The 20,457-nt window shown below is 41.1% G+C and overlaps 1 protein-coding gene across 2 annotated transcripts in view; it reads left to right on the top strand.

Annotated features, from left to right (window-relative positions):
* Nucleotides 1-332: 332 nt before the first annotated feature.
* The window catches only part of LOC127604147 (MBT domain-containing protein 1-like), a 75,845-nt gene continuing 55,720 nt past the window's right edge, over nt 333-20,457 (top strand). For both annotated transcript variants that reach the window (XM_052071095.1, XM_052071094.1), the window contains exons 1-4: nt 333-515; nt 4,928-5,132; nt 17,540-17,673; nt 17,766-17,880. In XM_052071095.1, coding sequence (XP_051927055.1) covers nt 495-515; nt 4,928-5,132; nt 17,540-17,673; nt 17,766-17,880 — 475 coding nt within the window. In that variant the 5' untranslated portion in view covers nt 333-494. The remainder of the gene's footprint in view (nt 516-4,927; nt 5,133-17,539; nt 17,674-17,765; nt 17,881-20,457) is intronic.

The following is a 20,457-nucleotide window of genomic DNA, read 5'->3' as shown; positions in this document are numbered from 1 at the left end:
ATCTATCTATCTATCTATCTATCTATCTATCTATCTATCTATCTATCTATCTATCTATCTATCTATCTATCTATCTATCTGTGTGTATAGTATTGATGTATGTGTAACTTTAAAACGGAATAAATGCATAGATTGTGCACCTTTTAAGTGACTCGGGTAGGTGCAATTGAGGCGCACTATAATTTCTGAACAACATCTATATGTAATATTATTTCGGTACTGTATTAAATTATCTTTGTTGGTTTTCTTTTGAATAAAACAGTTTGTTGAACTGACACATTTATCAGTGTTTACCAGCATTTTCCCTTGACCAATCACACGAAAGTAGGTTACAGTTACGCATGCGCAGAAGCCTGCGTAATTTGTTGATATCCTGTTTGGTTTGTAGTATTCGCAGAGGCTTTGCTCGTTCGAATCCAAAATTAGTAAGCACCGTCGGTTTCGTTTGAGAGTGGATGCGCTAGTCAAGAGAAGGTCATCTGTATGAGGGACTAATGGAAGACACACGGGATTTGGTAAGTACAATGAGCATTTCGGGCCGCGAGCCTACTAACATAGACGTTGGGTTACTTTCAATGATCCTTTGTTGTTGTCTTATTTACTAGACCTAGCGAGTATCTTTGGCTCTTCTATATATCATCTCAAAGTTGTCGAACATTTCTAGAGATGGAAAAAAAATAACTGCACTACCCTGAAACTTTGGTGACGACGTTTTTGTTTCTTGAAAATGAGTGTAACAATTATTTCAAAAGGTTTCCGCTAGCAAGCTATGCTAATGCTACTTAGCGTTGAGCTGATTTGGTTTTGCCGTTTATTTTGCAATTGTTAATTTATTTTTTGTTCTTGTGAACGTTGTGATAACAGTTGATGATCAGACATGGTATAGTATTTTTTTCCAAACTTAACAAAATAGTTGAATAATTTAATCACTGGGGTCACCTGTGTTGCAAAAAGCAGGAAGTGACGATGTTTAACGTAAACACTGTTCAGGTACGCCGAGGACAGGGTTATTTAATATTGAGTTTTAGTAAAACAGGAAGCGGTACTTACGAAATGGTTATTTTGACGTGACTGGTAACTCACCACGAAGGGTTATTTTGCCGCTAATCGGGAGAGTAGGACAAGTAGAAATTTTACGGCACTGGAAGGGTGCCAACTCTCGGTGTAGTAGTTCAGCGGTTGCCCCGAAGGTGGTTTATTCCATCGCGTCACGGGTTCAAATATCACTCTGTAACTTTTTATTAGGTTACGAGCAGCGACGACTGCGTGGTCCATATAATTTTTGTAGAAATTATTATTATGACCTGAGGAGCTGTGGGTATTTTTTCTCACGTTTACATGCATCATATTAAGATAAGAAAACCTTTATTAGTCTCACAATGGAGAAATTCCAAATTTACAGCAGCAAAGTTATGAAAGGAAGTAGAACAATAAAATATAGGAGCTGCTGGAAAGGCAGCCACTATCGCGGTGCCAGTTTGAAGTCAAAAACAAGTTTAAATAACACAACACATAGGACACAGATAGTTGTGCAATCTTCACCACTTTTCTGCATACACTTTGTTGTCTGAATCAGTTATAGATGAAAGAGGAGAGGATCAAAGTGTCCTTTCACTAGTGTATCAGAGACGTCATGCTGAAAATGTGCACACGTCTGCTACAAACTAAGTTTTGAAAGCAAACACGAAGCTGTTGCGTCCATTGACGGAAAGAGATTAGTTCACTTCTCCTGACCCACGTAATCCGCTTCAAACTCCAAGCTGCGACTCCCAGTTCCAAATCCACATCGGCGCTAACACTCCTTTCTTCTCATCATCGGCTCCTCAAGCCTTAAATCCATCCCGCCGCAGACCGTTCAACAGCAACGACAGTCAAATGGCGCCGACATTCCTCCCAGTCAAAAACAGTGGTGGTATACCCATGCTGCCGAGAAGGCGCAACCACCAAGCATTCTCCTTCTTGATGAATGTTGTGGCCAAAAAATGCTGAAAAAAGTCCACATTAGGTCCACACGACATAACAACAAACACAAAGTCACAAAACTAACACAAAAACAACAAAAAAAGCAAGGCTCATGAGAGCACTTGCCGACGGCTGCCTACTGGTGTGCCACCTTTACTTCTAAGATATTATTAATCAATTATTATTCAAAGAAAATTAATCGTGATTACTCACGCATTTTTTATCGCTTCTGAATTTCCTTTCATATTTTTTTGTCCTATTTTTTTCCCCATTTTAATGCTCTCATCAACATGGAATCATGAATCAGTTTTCTATGTGCAAAATGCAAATATTTACTGAAATAACAATTTCGATTTTCAATTTTACATGAACATTTTTCACTTGGAGCAGTTATTCACACAATATTACTGTCCATCAACAACAGTGAAAAAAATATTTTGTCACACAACAGCTGCTGTAACAGCTCTTTTTATGGAATCAAAACAGCAATATAAAATTATAAAGTGCACATCTAAGGTAAACTAGGCTGAGTACCGATAGTGGATTTATGCCATGTTTGCATACTTTGTTTTTCTCAAGTTTGCTTTAAACACAGCACTCAGGCTATGTTGATTCTGTTGGTCCTTCTTGCGCGGAAGTCTCTCTATGGTTTTGTGTGGACATCATTTCGGATGACTACACTTGGTTAGATGACAACACTGGAGACGTTTTATTTTCAGTGTGGTCGCTAGGTCGCTACCACTGCACCGCTGAACTCTCGACATGCCTCAGCGCACCGTCGCTGTCAGATGAACACAGAGAAGCTCCACCCCCATTATTTATATGGACACGGAACACTGTAACCTTCCACACAAAATAGTTCCAAACAAGTAACAATCGTGTCAGTGGCATACATCGAACTCAACAGAATGCCTACTCTTTATTCACCTGAGGCTCATCAACCTATTCTCTTATTTCTCTCCCGAAACAGTGTCTTCTCCCGCTTGGTGTACCTTAGCCTTCTCCACCACGTACACTTTCTGTTCAAAGCTTGTAATGGAGGCTCTCGCTGGCAATCCGAAGTGGAGTCGTTCGATGCAGCGCGAACGATTTCACCTTGAGTCTGGCTGTGGACAATGTTGACAGGCTTGCATGCAGGCGCCATACATTTAGCTCTGGCTTCAGCAAATTTGTTCTTCGTCGTGTTATCCATTTTTTTCGCTTTGAAATGATCCATAGCTGTCTGTCTTAGACGCGGGGGCGGAGTACTCACATCAGCTGTGTGCTTGGCCATTAAGTGGTATTTCAGACTCGACATGCTATGATGATAGCTCAGTTTACTACTGCAAAACATCCAGGTAACTTTGGTCTTGTCAGTTGAACTATCTGGCAACTTTTTAAAAGTAAACTTTCCATTCATAAACTCTTTAAGTATCCGTTTTCGGTGTCTCGCGCTGCCATGGCTCGCAAAACAGACATGTGCGTGGACCTGTGCAGCGCGCCTGTTGTTTTGTTCCTGGTTTATTTACAGAGCAACGTAACATCCGCTGTGACGTCTGCCGCGTTAATCTCGTGAGAAAAAAACGAATCCCGTTAAAATTCATTTAAATTAATGCAGATAACGTGCTAAACTGACAGCTCTCATATATATATATATATATATATATATATATATATATATATATATATATATATATGACGTTTGTTAAATTCTTTCGTCAAATTGATAGTAGATTACACATGCATCGTCTTGGGAAGAGGATGTCAAGCCACATCAATACTTACCTGTATTAATGATTACCAGTAAATTCATCTTTGCAGTGTGAGATTGGAAAAAATACTGATTTTGTGGTATGTTGTATTCATGATGCCATGAGTACAACATATTTTGATCCATTTATTTTATTGAATAAACCTGGAGTACACAGCTACTTATGGAATGTTCATTGTTAATGCATAGTTTTCAAACATTCACCCTTGAAACATTCATAATCAAGAATTCTGAAACTCAAACGTATATCAGTCAAAATGGAAAAATGGGTTCCCATGATGAACGTTTACGGAACCCAAAATGAGTTACCGTGGTTTCCGTGGGTAAGCCGACGGAACCGAAAAACAATTTCCGCGAATTTCCGAAATCCTCAGGCCTGCTACTGAATTATTTAAATTTTTGCAGCATTTATTTATAATTGTATGTATGTGTTGTTGTTTGTGTTATTATCATATTATATGAATTGAATAAGTAGACCATTTCAGAATTCGAAATTTGGGACTCTCGAAATGCATCATGGGACTCGTACTTTTCTGATCAGCTAATCCCTGGGACTCGCTGGTGGTAAACTGTAAAATTATCACTGTTGTAATGTAATTATTTCATTCAGATTTTTTCCTTTAATTTCAAACTGTTTTTCTACTGTACAACGCGTCTAGAATAAAATAAAACGGTGAACTATTAAAAAATGGACCAATCATGAACAATAAATATGCCTTATCGTGTAAACATAATAATATTGAAGTTAAGATCCTACATACATCCTACATCATTCTTACTTGCAAATGTGACTCATCCAACGATGACACGTTTGACTGCTGCTTTCATCTGGTGGCTGCCGACTGGTTATTAGCGACTAAACTGCTAATGTTTACGTGCGCAGGCTGTGCAAACTGCTCACACTTTCATGTTTGCAACTTGATCGCTTGGGTGCTACTTGTTCAAATGAGTCAACAGGTTTCTCGTATTGCCTTGTTTTTGATGACATACCATGCACAACGGCTTCCTACGCCACGTCACTCCGGAGGTATCACTTGGGGAGGAACTTCTTTTGTCAAAATAGCTTCATCTTCGGTAGTCATGGCTGTCCATCAGCTGTGCGTTTCGCTGTACTTTTGGTCAATTTGTTATTATTAGTTTCTGTTTACTGCTGCTTTTTCTTCCTTGATTTTGATAACTGATGTTTGTTTGTTTTGGTTTGTTTTTTGATTGAAGGCTGAGCGCACCCCGCGTTCAGAGCGGAAGAGAAGAGATTCGTTTGGGATGTTTGATGGCTATGACAGTTGTAGTGAGGAGTCAACCAGCAGCTCCAGCTCAGAGGACAGCGAGGATGAGGTGGTTTCCTCTCTCCCTGCCAGTCTTCCCATCATCAAGAACAATGGCCAGGTCTATACTTATCCTGATGGAAAGGCTGGAATGGGTTTGTACATAATGTCTAATTTTTATTTTATGTTTTTGAAAACATTTTCTAGGGATGCAAAATAACTATTGGCTGAGTCAATTTTGGGCAGATTGGGAATTAAGGTGTCATGTCAGGCAATAAGACCGATGACCCAAAAAAACCCAATCAGATTAAAAAATGAAACTTTAAAAATCCAAGAATGAATAGGAAAAACCAATGAAGGAGGTAGTAATTGGTCTCTGAGATTGTTTCGCATCGCTCACAACAAACATAGCATGTGTCGTGTGGGACTTCTCAGGCAGCAAATCGAGCACTTGACTTTCTTCTGAACACGGCCTGGCGTAAAAGTGCATTGAGCTTACATTAAACCAGTGCTTCTCAGTTATTTTCTGTTATGCCCATCCCCAACAAGAAGAAAACGGATAATATTTTAAATCCATCAATTTGCCTGAAATACCCCCCCCCCCCCCCCCATAAAATCCTTGTTTATACCTTGTTTGAACATTTTTTTACCAACTTTTTGACCAACTCATTGCACCATTCTGAAAACTAAAATTAAATACGTCAATAAATAATCATAAATTCAGTTCAGGAACATTAACTCAGGGGCAGGAAAAATAAAGCACTTTAGTCTACAAAACAAAAAAGAATAAAACAATTAGTGCTATTTCCCCCCCCCCCCCCCCCCCTCTTTCTCTCTCTTTTTTTTAAAATCAAAATGAGGAAGTCAGGATTAATGGCTACGAGGAGCACATTTTGCAGTGCACAACTTTTCCAGCGAAGCTATAATGTGTTTCAGTGGCGCTTTGATTTATTTGGCTTCATGCTGTCTGCTGTCAAGTCAAGTCAACAGTATTTATAGAGCACTTTCAAACAGCCATCGTTGCATACAAAGTGCTGTACATGGAACAATTTAACATGCACAATAAACAGTAAGACAAATCGGTAATAAAGGTGGTAGAAAGCACCAAACAGTAAAACCAAGAACAAATCTAAGTCATGCTGAGTTGAATGCCAAAGAATACAAGTGAGTTTTGAGGAGGGCTTTGAAGATGGGCAGCGAGGAGGCTTGTCGAATGTTCAGTGGGAGGTCATTCCAGATAGAGGGACTAGCAACAGAAAAGGCTCAATCCCCTTTGAGCCTCAGTTTAGTTCTAGGTACTTCTAATAAGGTCTGGTCCACAGACCTGAGGCGCCGGGCAGATGTGTAGGGGCGGATGAGCTCAGAGAGGTAAGGTGGCGCAAGATTAGTCAGAGATTTGAAAACAAAGAGGAGGATCTTGAAAATAACTCTAAAATGAACTTGACTTGACTTGCTGAGAGCATTTCTAGACACAGTTAACACATCAGGTTTCCTTGTCACCCACTGTAGTAGAAGCCAAGCACTAAATACGCTTCATCATATTTCCTTGTCTTAGCTTTCGGGTGACTTTCTTTTCTTTCATTATCTTTGTCTCGTTACGCCTTTCTTTTCATTTTGTCAGGGTTTGTTTACTGCACTTCATATTGCCTGCTTGGTGCAAAATATCCCGCCAAAAAACGACACTATAAAGCAGGGGTGCCCAACCACTCGACTGAACTGACCGCAAGGTGTGATGGGGGAAAAAACTTAAAAAAAAAAAAGACATGACAGGAAGTCAGTGTCGCCAAACTTGGCGACTTTGAAACTATATTTAGTGAGTATTCAGATCCTCTAATTTTTCTTTTTTTTTTCTCAAAAAAGTTAGTGAAATAGTCACAATCTAGCGACTTTTTCTGCTGTTATCGGAGAGTTGGAGTCTGTGTGGTGGAAGCACGTTGTTCTGAATGAGCAGCGGCGGGAACTGTTGTGGCCCCAACCCCAAATGAAGCCGCTGCTGGCTGATCGCGCCAGATTTACAATCTGGGCGGGACGTAAATGTAAAACTTTCCTTTGTCTGAAAAAAACCCAGCAAATAAACAAATAAAAATTACAAAAGTAAAAAAGAGAAGGAAAAAAAACATCCCCCAAGTAAGCACTGATGACATAATTGAGCGACGTTTAGGACAGCCAATTGCTACTTTCGTTACTGATGAGTTTGAAATCCTGCTGGAAGTTGATCGCTGTTCACAGTAGCGAGCAGCTAGCGATTACAGCGGTGCTTTAGCTGGTTCAACGCGGCTCCTGGGGTTTCACACGACAAGCGTTGAAAATGCCTCGGTGGCGGCAATGCCATTCAAACAACGGTGCTAAATACACAGAAGTACTACGTCAGCCTATCATCAATCTCGCTACTTGATTGACACAGAGGGCAACCAATCAGATGACTGAATCACCACTCTTGTGCAAACGACAGCGCTAAATGCTAAGCTAGTTAGCGAATTACCTCTGATGTCAAGGCAGGGGGTGCCCAATACGTTGATCGCACTCGACAGGGAGCCAGCGGACTGGTACCACGTCGACCGCAAGGAGTCGGAGGAGGAAATTGTGTGTGTGTGTGTGGGGGGGGGGGGGGGGGGGGAATTTGGTGTGGGACAAAACGGTGGCTTTTAGATTTATCTTTTCTCACTGATTTCACTGGCCAGCTCAGTGAACTGAAGTTGTTGAAGTCAACATGATGAGTTCAGTGAGCACATTTCAAAGCAAGCTAAAGCTGATGTCCACCCGGCTGCGGCATGGTAACTTGTGCAACTTCCCTCACAAGCAAGCAGAACTACAACGTCAAGGGGAAGGTGTGACATAGCTTGACAGTGCAAGTTATGAGGAGCATGTTCAGAGCATCTCGTCAGAGTTTGAGAGGTGTTTTATTGACTTTGCATCCATAGAGCCTATCGTCAGCTATATGTGTTATCCATTTGGTGCAAATATTGAGGTTGGTGTCATTGCCGCCAAAGTCAAATCACTTTTCTACATTGAAAGCCCCACTCTTGAGGATGAGATTCTGAGATTGCAAAATGAAATTGGGATCACAGCCAGCCCACTGATGTAGGAAGTGATTTCCTTTTTTCAAACAGAGATCTACCTGTTTCGTAGCTGTTTTTTTTCTGTTAGATTTATATTTGGTTATATGTATTTGACAATAAAATTGTATCCAATCCAATCCAATGTAGGAAAGCCAAATGGCTTGGCCCTGGGACTTTTAGTGTTCTTGTGTGTGTTGTGTGTGTGTGTGTGGGGGGGGGGGGGGGGGGTCAGATGGTGACAGTGGACTGGTAGATCTCTGAAGGCTGGCTCCTTGAAAAGTAGCACTTGTGACAAAAAAGGATGGGCACCACTGCCATAGAGCTAATACTCCCTGCACACTCTCTGACAATGAGGGCGCTCCTGCCAACTGCTGTAGTGGATGTGCAATTACACTTGATTCACTTATCTTCGGCAAAAAAGCATGTTCCCCAGAGTCAACATGTACTTCCACTGGCATCGCATTGCGCCCCCTTATTTGAGAAGGACTGCATTAAACAAACATGGAATTGTTTGTTTAGTATTTGTTCACAGGTTTGGAGGGAGACATTTAGTGTTCTGTTTGCACCAAATCTTCTGGAAACATTCCACATTAGGGGTTTGGTAACAAGAACATGCTTAGAATATATATATTTATTAGATATGAGAATTTAAAGTTTTGGTAGACATTTTAAAAAGGATCATGGAAGTTGACATGTTTGAACTGCTTTAGCAGGCCCATAAAATGATGTGGCGGGCCAGATCTGGCCTTGTTTGACACCTGTGCAGTAGAATGACAATGAGTATTTCAGTTAAAGAGTAAAAGAACATCAGGGCTGTCAAACTCATTAGAGGGTGCTCAAAGTGCCAAATTAGATGTCAAGCAGGCCGAACCAGTAAAATCATAGTATAATTCTTTGTTTTCACTCAAAGAAGTCAGAGTGCATTAGGAACAATATTTTAATACAATATCCTTTCACAAAATATAATGAACAGCCACAGATTTCTGAGTTGAAATTTGTGCAATGTGCTAATGATTATTATTTACATCTGGTCACAGAGTTGTAGAAATTGCATTTGGTGCATTGGAAAATGTAATATATAAAAATAAATTAAATGGTCAAACCTCGGTTTTCGTCCATAATCCGTTCCAGAAGGCTGTTTGAAAACCGAATTGTTCGAAAACCGAAACCATGTTTCCTATTGGAATCAATTAACATTTTTTAATCCGTTCCAAGTCAAGAAAACAACTTTTTTTAAACAGCTTTTTTAAAAAAAACAATTTTACACCATAAACTGCCCACATGTAATTAGTGAGCAGCTAATATGTAAAATACTGTACAAACAAACTGTAATATGTTTTATTTTCACCAATTTTAACATCAGAGATGAAAGTCCTCCAGATTTTCCCGGAATTCCGGATTTTCAAATTTTCATGAAAGTTCCTCAGGAAAATGTAGGAAAATTTGCCTGAAATTAATCCGGATATTAGTTGACAACATTGAACAAACACACGTTTGAGTTCGTTATTTTGATGTCACGAGCGTAGCCATGTTGAGGCACTAACACTAATAACAGTAAAGAGATTTTCGTCTCCTTATAAACACACTTGCTAAACCCCAGTGGAACAAATAAAAGGCACCGTGGACAAGACAGTTGTTGTAGTTAAAAAAAAAACAAAAACATATATATACAGTATATGTTTGAACAAAAAAGGAAACATGAATTCGCAGAAAAACATGTCCGTCTTGTCGTTGAGCGTCTTGTCGTATCGACCAACTTGCTGCGCAGTTTAGCTGTTGTCGAAGTTAAAAGCTTTTTTGGTTGAGCGGTAGACGGGCAAGCTGACATACAGGCAAGCTCCTAAAAAGGAGAGATGTGGTGTTGGTTTTTAAAACGGATACTTTACTTATGCTTTTCAGTCTCAACCAATACAGACATGTCTGTATCCGTGCCTTCTGTTCTGTGGTTTAACTCAAGATGTTCAAGGACTGCCTCCGAAAAACGTAAATTAACGATAACTTTAATGACTTATATCTATCTATCTATCCATCCATCCATCCATCCATCCATTTTCCAAACCGCTTGATCCTCACTAGGGTTGCAGGGGGTGCTGGAGCCCATCCCAGCTGTCTTCGGGCAGTGGGAGAGGGACACCCTGAATCAGTTGCCAGCCAATCGCACGGCTATATATACATATATTAGAGCTGTCAGTTTAGCGCGTTTTTATTGGCATTAATTTAAATGAATTTTAACGGGGTTAAAATTTTTCTCACGAGATTAACGCGGCACGCGTCACAAGCGGATGTTGCGTTGCTCTACAAATACACCAGAACAAAACGACAAGCGCGATGCAGAAGTCCAGGCCCATGTCTGTTTTGCCAGCCATGGCAGAGCGAGACACCGAAAACTTAGAGTTTATGAATGGAAAGTTTACTTTCCAAAAGTTGCCAGATTGCTCCACTGACAACAAGATCAAAGTTACCTGTTCTTCTCCCTCTGTGTATCATACAGGTATTAGGGATGTGAATCTCAGCACTGAGGACGATTCGATGCACATCTCGATGCATTACCAGCGATGCGATACTTAAACGATACATGGAATTTTCTGGCGACACGATGCGATACGTTTCATCGTCTTCACGATGTGATACGACGCGATACACATTTAGTTCAAATCAATGCGATACGATACGATACAGTGCAATTTGTTGTGATATTGTGCAATTAAACATGATGCAAATATGCAAAGAAAAAAGTAAAAAAAAAGATGGAATTCAGTATGGTATTGCATAAAGTAGACCACTTTATTCCTTATAAATAGTAGAACGTGTAAAACAACTTATTTAAGCCCTTTCGCAAAAAGTAGACCACTTTATTCCTTATAAATAGTAGAACGTGTAAAACAACTTATTTAAGCCCTTTCACAATTGGGTTTTGTGCAAAGAAAATGTAAATAATTTGGTAACTGAGACTCACAGCTGCTGTAGTGTAAACACAAACAGCCTACTCACTGAGTGTCTTATATGAAATATCCATCTCCATAGGACAGAAAAAATTACAATTGAAACAATGTGGCAGTCACAGCCTCAAAGCTGTTGTGTGTATTGTAGCGTACGCAGACCACTCTCACTGAGTGTCAAAATGAAATGTCCAAAAGAGTCATCCATATATAGTTTTTCCTTGCGCAGTCACAGTGACCTGCAAGGGGACCCCCAAAATAAGAGATTTTTTTCTGATCCTGACCTGGTTTGCCAAGAGTTTCTCCGGTGTCCAACGAGGAACTGGACGGGGAGGGGGCGGGAAACTTGTCGGTGATGTGGTGCCATCGTTTTAAGTGGTCTGCATAATTGTGGTGCTGCTGTTGTATGGCTTCGTAGTGCGACATTCTTTGCAAATTACGGAGCTTTTATCAATCTTTCCGTGTTTATTTTCGAAGCCGTAGTATTTCCAAAAATAAGATCTGAATGTTGCGGAAGCATTAAATACAGTAGTTTCCTCGCTGCTGCTTGCGCGAACTTACATAGTGTTTCGCTAGTTGTGTACTGGACTGTATGTGACGCACGGCTACCGTCCGTATTCAACACAAAACGCAAAACAATGATGGTGCATTCATTGCGCCTAGGAAAGGGCAGATAGGTGACGTTTAACATGAATAAAACGGCGCTTATATCGGATTTTACCGATACCCACCAATGCATCGTGATGAATCTCGATTTCACCCGTGAATCGCGTCGTACCCAGTGAATGAGCCGATGCACTCGCATCGCGCACATGCGCATCGATGTATTGATTTATATCGATTATTTTCCACACCCTTAACAGGTATACGATGTATGCCACTGACGCGATTGTTACTTGTTTGGAACTATTTTGTGTGGAAGGTTACAGCGTTCCGTGTCCATATAAATAGAGCGGGTGGAGCTTCTCTGTGTTCGTCTGACAGTGACGGTGCGCAGAGGCGGTGACATGACAACGAAAGTTCAGCGTTGCAGTGGTATCGACCTAGCGAAAATAAAACGTCTCCAGTGTTGTCATCGAACCAAGTGTAGTCATCCGAAATGAGGTAGACACAAAAACCGTGGAGAGACTTCCGCGCAAGAAGTACCAACATAACATAGCCTGACTTTGTTAGGGGGAGTGAAACCCCCCTCTTTCAGAATGGTTTGCCCCAGCAGAACGGGGGAATGCTTGCGCTTGTTTGTACGGCCGGCAATTTTGTGAGTTTTGAATACAACGGCACATACGAACACTGGTGTCCGGGGTCTCGTTATTCTCCAACAAACATACAGAAACAGACTGCTGTGTTCAAAGCAAACTTGAGAAAAACGAAGTATGCAACCATGGTTTAAATCCACTATAGTCAAGTCAAGTCAAGTCAACAGTATTTATAGAGCACTTTCAAACAGCCATCGCTGCATACAAAGTGCTGTACATGGAGCGATTTAACATACACAATAAACAGTAAGACGAAATGGTAATAAAGGCGGCAGAAAGCACCAAGCAGTAAAATCATGCTGAGTCGAACGCCAAAGAATACAAGTGGGTTTTGAGGAGGGCTTTAAAGATTGGCAGCGAGGAGGCTTGCCGAATGTTCAGTGGGAGGTCATTCCAGAGAGAGGGACCAGCAACAGAAAAGGCTCGATCCCCTCTGAGCCTCAGTTTAGTTCTTGGTACTTCTAACAAAGACTGGTCCACAGACCTGAGGCGCCGGGCAGGTGTGTAGGGGCGGATGAGCTCAGAGAGGTAAGGTGGCGCGAGATTATTTAGAGATTTGAAAACAAAGAGGAGGATCTTGAAAATAACTCTAAAATGAATGGGGAGCCAATGAAGAGATGCCAGAGTATAGGCTGAGTACTAGTTTACCTTAGATGTGCACTTTTTTAATGTTATATTGCTCTGTTTTGATTTCATTAAAAAAGCTGTTAAAGCAGCTGTTGTGTGACAAAATATTTTTTTTCACTGTTGTTGATGGACAGTAATATTGTGTGAGCGATTATGTGTGAACAACTGCTCCAAGTGAAAAATGTTCATGTAAAATTGAAAATTGAAATAATTTCAGTAAATATTTGCATTTGGCACATAGAAAACTGATTCATGATTCCAAGTTGATGAGAGCATTAAAATGGGGAAAAATAGGACAAAAAATTTAAAAGGAAATTCAGAAACGATAAAAAATATGTGAGTAATCACGATTAATTTTTTAGTTCATTTGAGTTAATTATGACAATTGCATTTTTAATTAGATTAAATATTTTAATTGTTTGACAGCTCTAATTTTTATGCTTTGGGAAACATTTTTGTCTGAATTTTGGCGGGCTGGTATGAGTGGTCTGCATGTTATGAGTCATGCAACTTTGAAGCGGAAAATGGGAAGAAATGGTTCGGTTGCTCCGCCTGGTGAAGCGTCAGTGTCCACAGACGCAGATATATGTCTTTCTAATTTGTGATGTGTTGGATGCACTGCGGGCGGCCTGGGGGTCGACTGGTTAGCGCATCTGCCTCACAGTGCAGAGGTCATGTGTTCGATTCCGGCTCCAGCCTTCCTGTGTGGAGTTTGCATGTTTTCCCTGTGCCTGCATGGGTTTTCTCCGGGTGCTCCGGTTTCCTCCCACACTCCAAAAACATGCATGGCAGCCTGATTGAACACTCTAAATTGTCCAAAGGTGGGAATGTGAGTGCGGATGGTTGTTCGTCTCTGTATGCCCTGCGATTGGCTGGCAATCAGTTCAAGGTTCGCCTACTGCCCGAGGACAGCTGGGATAATAGACTCCAGCCTACCCCCCAGCCCTTGTGAGGATCAGCGGATCAGAAAATAGATGGATGGATGGATAAATATTAATATAGGTGTGGTATTTGTAGAATGAGAAAACAAGTCAAGTGTGATTAGTCTGCTTTTAGATCAGGGAATGTCAAACTCATTTTTCTCGCGGGGAACATTGTAGTTCACGTATGTCTGAAATTCAATAAAGAAGTCAGGGATAGCAGTTCATTAAACTATTATGTAAGTTACTATAAGGAGGTGTTTGGTAACAAGAACATGCTGAAGGTATATTTTATGTATTTGATCTAAGAATTAGAAATGTTGGTCCAGGTGTGAGCAAGAATCATGGAAGTTGATTTGCTTTCATGAGCCACATAATAATCGGTCGCGCCGGACCTTCATCTTGACATGTGTGTTTTGGATTGATTGATGCACTAGCTTACAGCTCTTAGTTAACCGCCAATGAAAATTGAAAATCATGACATGTACGGCTAGAGAAAATAAAAACTCAAAAAAATTGGTTGACACAAAAATGTCTCCCTCAAAACTAAAATGAATACTTTTAATGGAATTCAAATTTATCTGTATAACATTTTAAAAAACACTGCTACATCCAGAATGCTGTACATAACGCAAAACGCGGGTATATGACAACAAAGACCGTTAAAACAATAAATTAATAACTTAAGCGGTGAACACAATACATCACATCAACCTATTCCTAAATGGGCTGGACGGGTAAAATCATGGAATATATAATTTCTGTCAATACACAGACTTTCACTATGTACAGGTTCGACTGGAAATATATTGTTAAAAAGGAGCTAAAATTCTTTTTGGTCCCCTAATACAGTCAAACCTCGGTTTTCGAACGTCTCTGTTTTCGACCAAATCTGTTTTCGACCAAAAATTTCAAGTTTTTTTATGCCTCGGATTATGACCGAAATTCGGTTCTCGACCAAACTGAGTGCACTTGAATGCGCCACTTGACTCCTCTCGCCTTCCTTACACGAGGATGTGACGCTTCCACGGGTAGACGAGGAAGTTACCCATCCTCGTGTAGTGTTCCATTGTGAGCAGACGTGTTCAATATTTTTTTTTTTAAAACAGAGCGTGGTTTCGGTTTTCGAACAGCCTTCTGGAACGGATTACAGTGATCCCTCGCTATTTCGCGGTTCATTTATCGCAACTTCAGTGCATCGTGGATTTTTTTCAAACATATTCATTAAAAAAAAAAATTAAGTCCGCAAAAGGTCCGCGAGACGCAGCGAAAGTCAGCAAAGCAACAGCAAGCCACATAGAGCAACAAAGACTACATGTATATGTTTACTGTATTTTGTTATTCATAAACGATTCAGGTTGTCCCCCGCCTACTGCCCGGAGACAGCTGGGTTAGGCTCCAGCACCCCCCGCGACCCTAGTGAGGATCAAGCGGTTAGGAAGATGAATGAATGAATGAATAAACTAACCCTCTTTGTCTGTGTCCGTGCCCTCTCTTCTTCTGTTCGACTCGAGAGGCGTTCATGACCGCCTCCGAAAAACGAAAATTAACGATTCCTTCAATGAAACTATGAAAAATGAAAATAATGCATCAAAACAGAAAATCAAGCGAGGAAATCACAAAATAAAGTCTATAGCCCACACCTACAGAATTTATTTTGTGATTTCCTCGTTTGTGAATACAGTACACAGCGAAGTAATAAATAACAAACACTTCTGAGACGGTCCAGTCTCCGCCAGAATATCGTTCTGTTGGAGCTATGCTCAAGGAAATGCCAAAATAAATTCTGTAGGGGGGCTTCAGAATTTATTTTGTGATTTCCTCGTTTGATTTTCTGTTTTGATGCATTATTTTAAATTTTCGTAGTTTCATTGAAATAATCCTTAACTCATTTACACTCTTTGACGTATAAATACGTCAATTAGTGCATAGCTGCTCCCTCCCCATGACGTGAAGATACGTCCATCACGTTTTTTCATGGAGGAGGGTGCAAGAGAGTCTGATGCAACTTCTCACCAAAGGATTAGGCTTGACGGCAATGTTAAACAGCAAAAAATGGCCATCAGGTGGCAATGGTGCAAAAATCCACCAGGATCACGCCGCAGAAGGAGTAGAAAGGGCGTATCGTGGAGTAGGGGCGTATGTGGATAGTGGATTGGAACATTAGCAACTAGCAACGATGGAGAAAAGGAAACAACTAACACTTGAGGATTGTTTTTGTTCGGTACAAAAGCGTCCTCGAAACAAAACAACAAAAGAGATGGTGTTTGTGTGCAAGAGAAGATGACGCTTCGGTCATGGCTGCGCAAACATGGCGTGCTAGACGCGGCTCACGCACATAGCTCACGCCGAGTTTCGAGTTCATCTGATGAAGATGAACATGCTTCACGTCGGGGACCATCGCTTGGCAGAGCATTTTGTGCCTCCCGTGGCGCATATCGCCCACAAATCGTCTCCCCGGCGACTTCCAGCGACGACGGCAAAGAGGCTGCATTGCTTCGCAAGGCCGACGCCGGGCACACGTCAGCGATTCGCTGGAATTGTCTCGTAGTGACGACGGCGAAGACGTTGAATTGGAGAGCGATTTGGATCCCGATCTGTCGGACGAATATGTGCCTTCGGACATAACGGAAAGCAGCTGAGAGTTATCGCCAGAGCCGCTGGAACGAGGAGGTAACTGCTGACTAGCTTGCAAGATGTGCGAGAATGTATGTGTGTGTGTGTGTGAGAGATGTTGAAATGTAAGTGGAAAGCAACAATAAAAAAAAATTGAAAAATAAAAGTTTGGTAATTGTACTCCTATAAATTACAGATTGTCCAACCAGAAGCCAAAAGATGATGACTCCTTACTTTGGTGGTGGAAAGAAAGATAAATAAAAGTATTATACCTCACTCTGCAGCAATACATATTTGCAACTTTTTATGTTTCTATAATTTATAGGTCGTGCACCTGGACGTGGTGGGGATGAATCGATGTGGCGACAAACTAAATGGAAGCCAAAAACCATCCTCTTCACAGCTGCACTTTCATTCATTCATTCAATTTGCACGTTTGTTCATAGTTCAATACTTTTTTTATGTGCAAATAAATTATTTTTCTATAAAAAACATTTTTTGTAATGTTGTTTTGCCAGAGGAACACTTTATTGAGGTATTTGAGCTGTCACAAAAGCAAAAAATAGTGTAAAACTTGAAATGATGCTTGAAATGCATGCTTTTACAAAAAGCTCATTTTCTCTGGATTTCTATAGAAAATCGGCCTTTTCCATCAAACTTAGCAGTTTTCTAATGCTGATTGCCAACGAACGGAGACAGATAGAAACAAACTTTTTTCTGCTGAAAGAAGAGAGTCTCACCCTTCTTTTGACAGGTTGCATGTTTATATAGCCATAAAACAGAAAATTCTGTGGGCCTCGTAAATCAGTCAAAATTCAATAAAATGTGAGGGATTGAGGGGGTTGCTCTAGTGAAAACGTGTGGTATTCAATGAGTTAATTTACGTTTTTCGGAGGCGGTCATGAACGCCTCTCGACTCGAACGGAAGGACGTACCTCCATCTCCATTGTATATTGCGTTTTATAATCCAGTGCGTCCAATATATGAAAAAAATTGCAAGATAGGCCATTCATTGAAGGTGCGCCTATAATCCAATGTACCTTTTAGTGCGGAAAATACGGTAGTTGGATGGATTAATTTGTTGTTTAAATTGACCCATTGACTTGACTGCATACTGGACTCATGTCTCCTTTTTTTTGTCACAGCCACCTGTGAAATGTGTGGAATGATTGGAGTCCGAGATGCTTTCTATTCCAAAACAAAGCGTTTCTGCAGCGTTTCTTGTTCCAGGAGCTATTCTTCCAATTCAAAAAAAGCAAGCATATTGGCTAGACTCCAGGTAAGGTGTTTTTTGCTCCTGTGCCGTTTCCTAAAATCGTATGAATGTACAGTAAACCAAACAAATCGTCCTGTCTGCTTGGATTTTACTAGGGCAAGCCTCCAACAAAAAAGGCAAAAGTCTTACAGAAACAACCTCTTGTAGCAAAGTTGGCAGCTTACGCTCAGTACCAAGCAAGTCAACAGAACCAGGCCAAATCAAAAGCTGGTATGTATGGTTGTTACAAGTAGGGCTGCCAAGATTAAAATGACTATTCACGACCGTCGACAGCTATTTTAACAGTCAACGTCAGCGTTATTCTTTTTGCAGTTTCTTTCCGCCCAAAACTGCCTCGTCTTCTTCTGTTCCTCCTAACCCTCTGCTTGTCTGATAGGCACAGGCACAGTAGTGGTAATCTGGGTCATTTGTTATATAAAAAGAAGCACTGTGGGTAATCCAGTGTCATGGCTAACTGGTGTCAACAATGGTGTCTGAAATTTAAGTGGGTGCATTTCGTCAAAGGTATGTAATGTGATACAAACCTTTACTACCCCTTTCCCACTGCCGCGCACGGGTAAACACGCTTTTTTGGGCAGTGGGAAAGGAGTGTCGATCCGTGCCGATCCGTGTCCACCAGCACGCCATCGGAGGTGGGTTGTGATCGCCTTGGATTACCTCTGCTTCCAGTGTGAAAGCCTAACACGGGACTTCCCAGTAATTACCTGATGACATAGGGCGGTACGTGATGAGTCATAACATCGTGCGCCATCAGCCTCGTATATAGCAGTCCCCTGCAACAAAGCTAGGAGATTGCCCCTGAAGCTGTTGTCTCATTAGTAGCAAAGAGTTGATCCTCCGCTGCTCTTCGACCATTTTGAGGACGGTAAAAAGCATGATAAAAGAAGGAACACTCTCTTCCATGTTGCTTTGTTTATCACCAAGAAATCTGTCGCACTATCATCTACGCAATCACAGCGTGGTGACGTAACCAGACGCAGAGTGGTGGGGCTGGGGGGAGGCGCAGAATCGCCTTTCTGTTGGTCAATGGGAAAGGGACAATTTGCCAATTGGTTGCGTGTCGCCACGGATCACTACTACCTGCTAATTTCAGTGGGAAAGGGGTATAACTTTCATGGCAAAAGAAAGTCTTTGATGCCTGACTATCTCAGCACACACAGGTGATTGTGTGTTTTTGACGGAGGCACTCTGAACAACCAAAACACAGTTATTGTAAGACCGCAGCGATGTCGAAACATGAACAACACACATTCCGACACCCACGAACAGAGCAATGTTTTCAAGAACTCAAACCGGAGCACATAAAATGACAGAACTTTGCCACAAAGCAATAAAACGCACAAAACCCACTTCATTATAAAATACTGCATTACAGTGCTAATAAAATATGTTCTTCCCAATCTTTAAGCATTTTTTCCCCGTTTCATTTGCTCATCTCATTTTTATTTTGTAGACCAATGAATACTTTTAAATTAAACATACTAGTGAAAAACAAAGCAAAACATCTTGAATAAATTTGAATTAAAAACATAAAATCTTTGCTACAGTGCCTTTTCCTAATTTTACTCATCTGATTTCACAATCGTTAACATTTTTAAAAAATGCTTGATGCCTGAAAAAAGGGAAATCATGCATTCTATCATGATTTCTATCATGAAATGAAACTACCTATCATTTATAGGTAGTTTCATAGTCATCATTGAAAGTGTTTTTTGTTTTGTTTTTTGTTTTTTTAATAATAATAATAATAATACATCACATTTATAAGCGCCTTTCACAACACTCAAGGACACTGTACAGCCAAGACCAATAGTAAAACACAGATAAAATAATAAATAAAGAAAGAAAGATTTAAGGCGGGTAGGCAAGTCTGAATAGGTGGGTTTTGAGCTGGGTTTTGAATAAGGAAAGAGAGTCAATATTACGAATGTTGGGAGGAAGTGAGTTCCAGAGTTTGGGGGCAGAGCGACTGAAGGCTCTGCACCCCATTGTACTGAGACGGGCAGAGGGTAGAAAAAGGTGGAGGGAGGATGAGGACCTGAGTGAGCGAGAGGGAATGGAGATTTGAAGAAGATCTGACAGATAGGGGGGCGCAAGGTTATGGATGGCTTTGAATGTATAGAGAAGTATTTTGAAGTTGATTCTAAGTTTGACAGGAAGCCAGTGGAGCTGTCGGAGGATGGGGGTGATATGATGGAAGGAGGGGGTTCTCGTGATGATCCGGGCTGCTGAATTCTGAACAAGTTGAAGTTTATGGAGGAATTTTTGATGGACACCGAAGAGGAGTGAGTTGCAGTAGTCAATACGGGAAGTGACGAGACTGTGAACAAGGATAGCGGTGGTGTGCGGAGTGAGTGAGGGACGGAGGCGGTTTATATTGCGAAGGTGGAAATGAGCGGACCGGGTAATGTTATTGATGTGGGAGTGAAAGGATAGTGAACTGTCAAGGATGACACCCAGACTCTTCACCTGGGGGGAAGGAGATATAGTGGCATTATCAATTGTGAGGGAGAAACTGTCGGCTTTGTTTAGAGTGGATTTGGTACTGACGAGTAGGAGTTCAGTTTTATTGCTGTTTAGCTTGAGGAAATTGTGGGTGAACCAAGATTTGATTTCTGAGAGACAGTGAGAGAGGGACGAGGGTGGGAGAGAAGCGTCGGGTTTGCTGGAGAGATAGAGCTGGGTGTCATCCGCAAAGCAGTGAAAGTGTAAGCCAAATTTGCGGAAAATGTTTCCGAGTGGAAGGAGGTAGACAATGAAGAGGAGCGGACCGAGGACAGAACCCTG

The sequence above is a fragment of the Hippocampus zosterae genome, chromosome 7 (genome assembly GCF_025434085.1).
Source record: "Hippocampus zosterae strain Florida chromosome 7, ASM2543408v3, whole genome shotgun sequence".
Classification (NCBI taxonomy): domain Eukaryota; kingdom Metazoa; phylum Chordata; class Actinopteri; order Syngnathiformes; family Syngnathidae; genus Hippocampus; species Hippocampus zosterae.
Note: the sequence above shows the minus strand (reverse complement) of the source record. Positions and strands in the feature narration are given on the sequence as shown.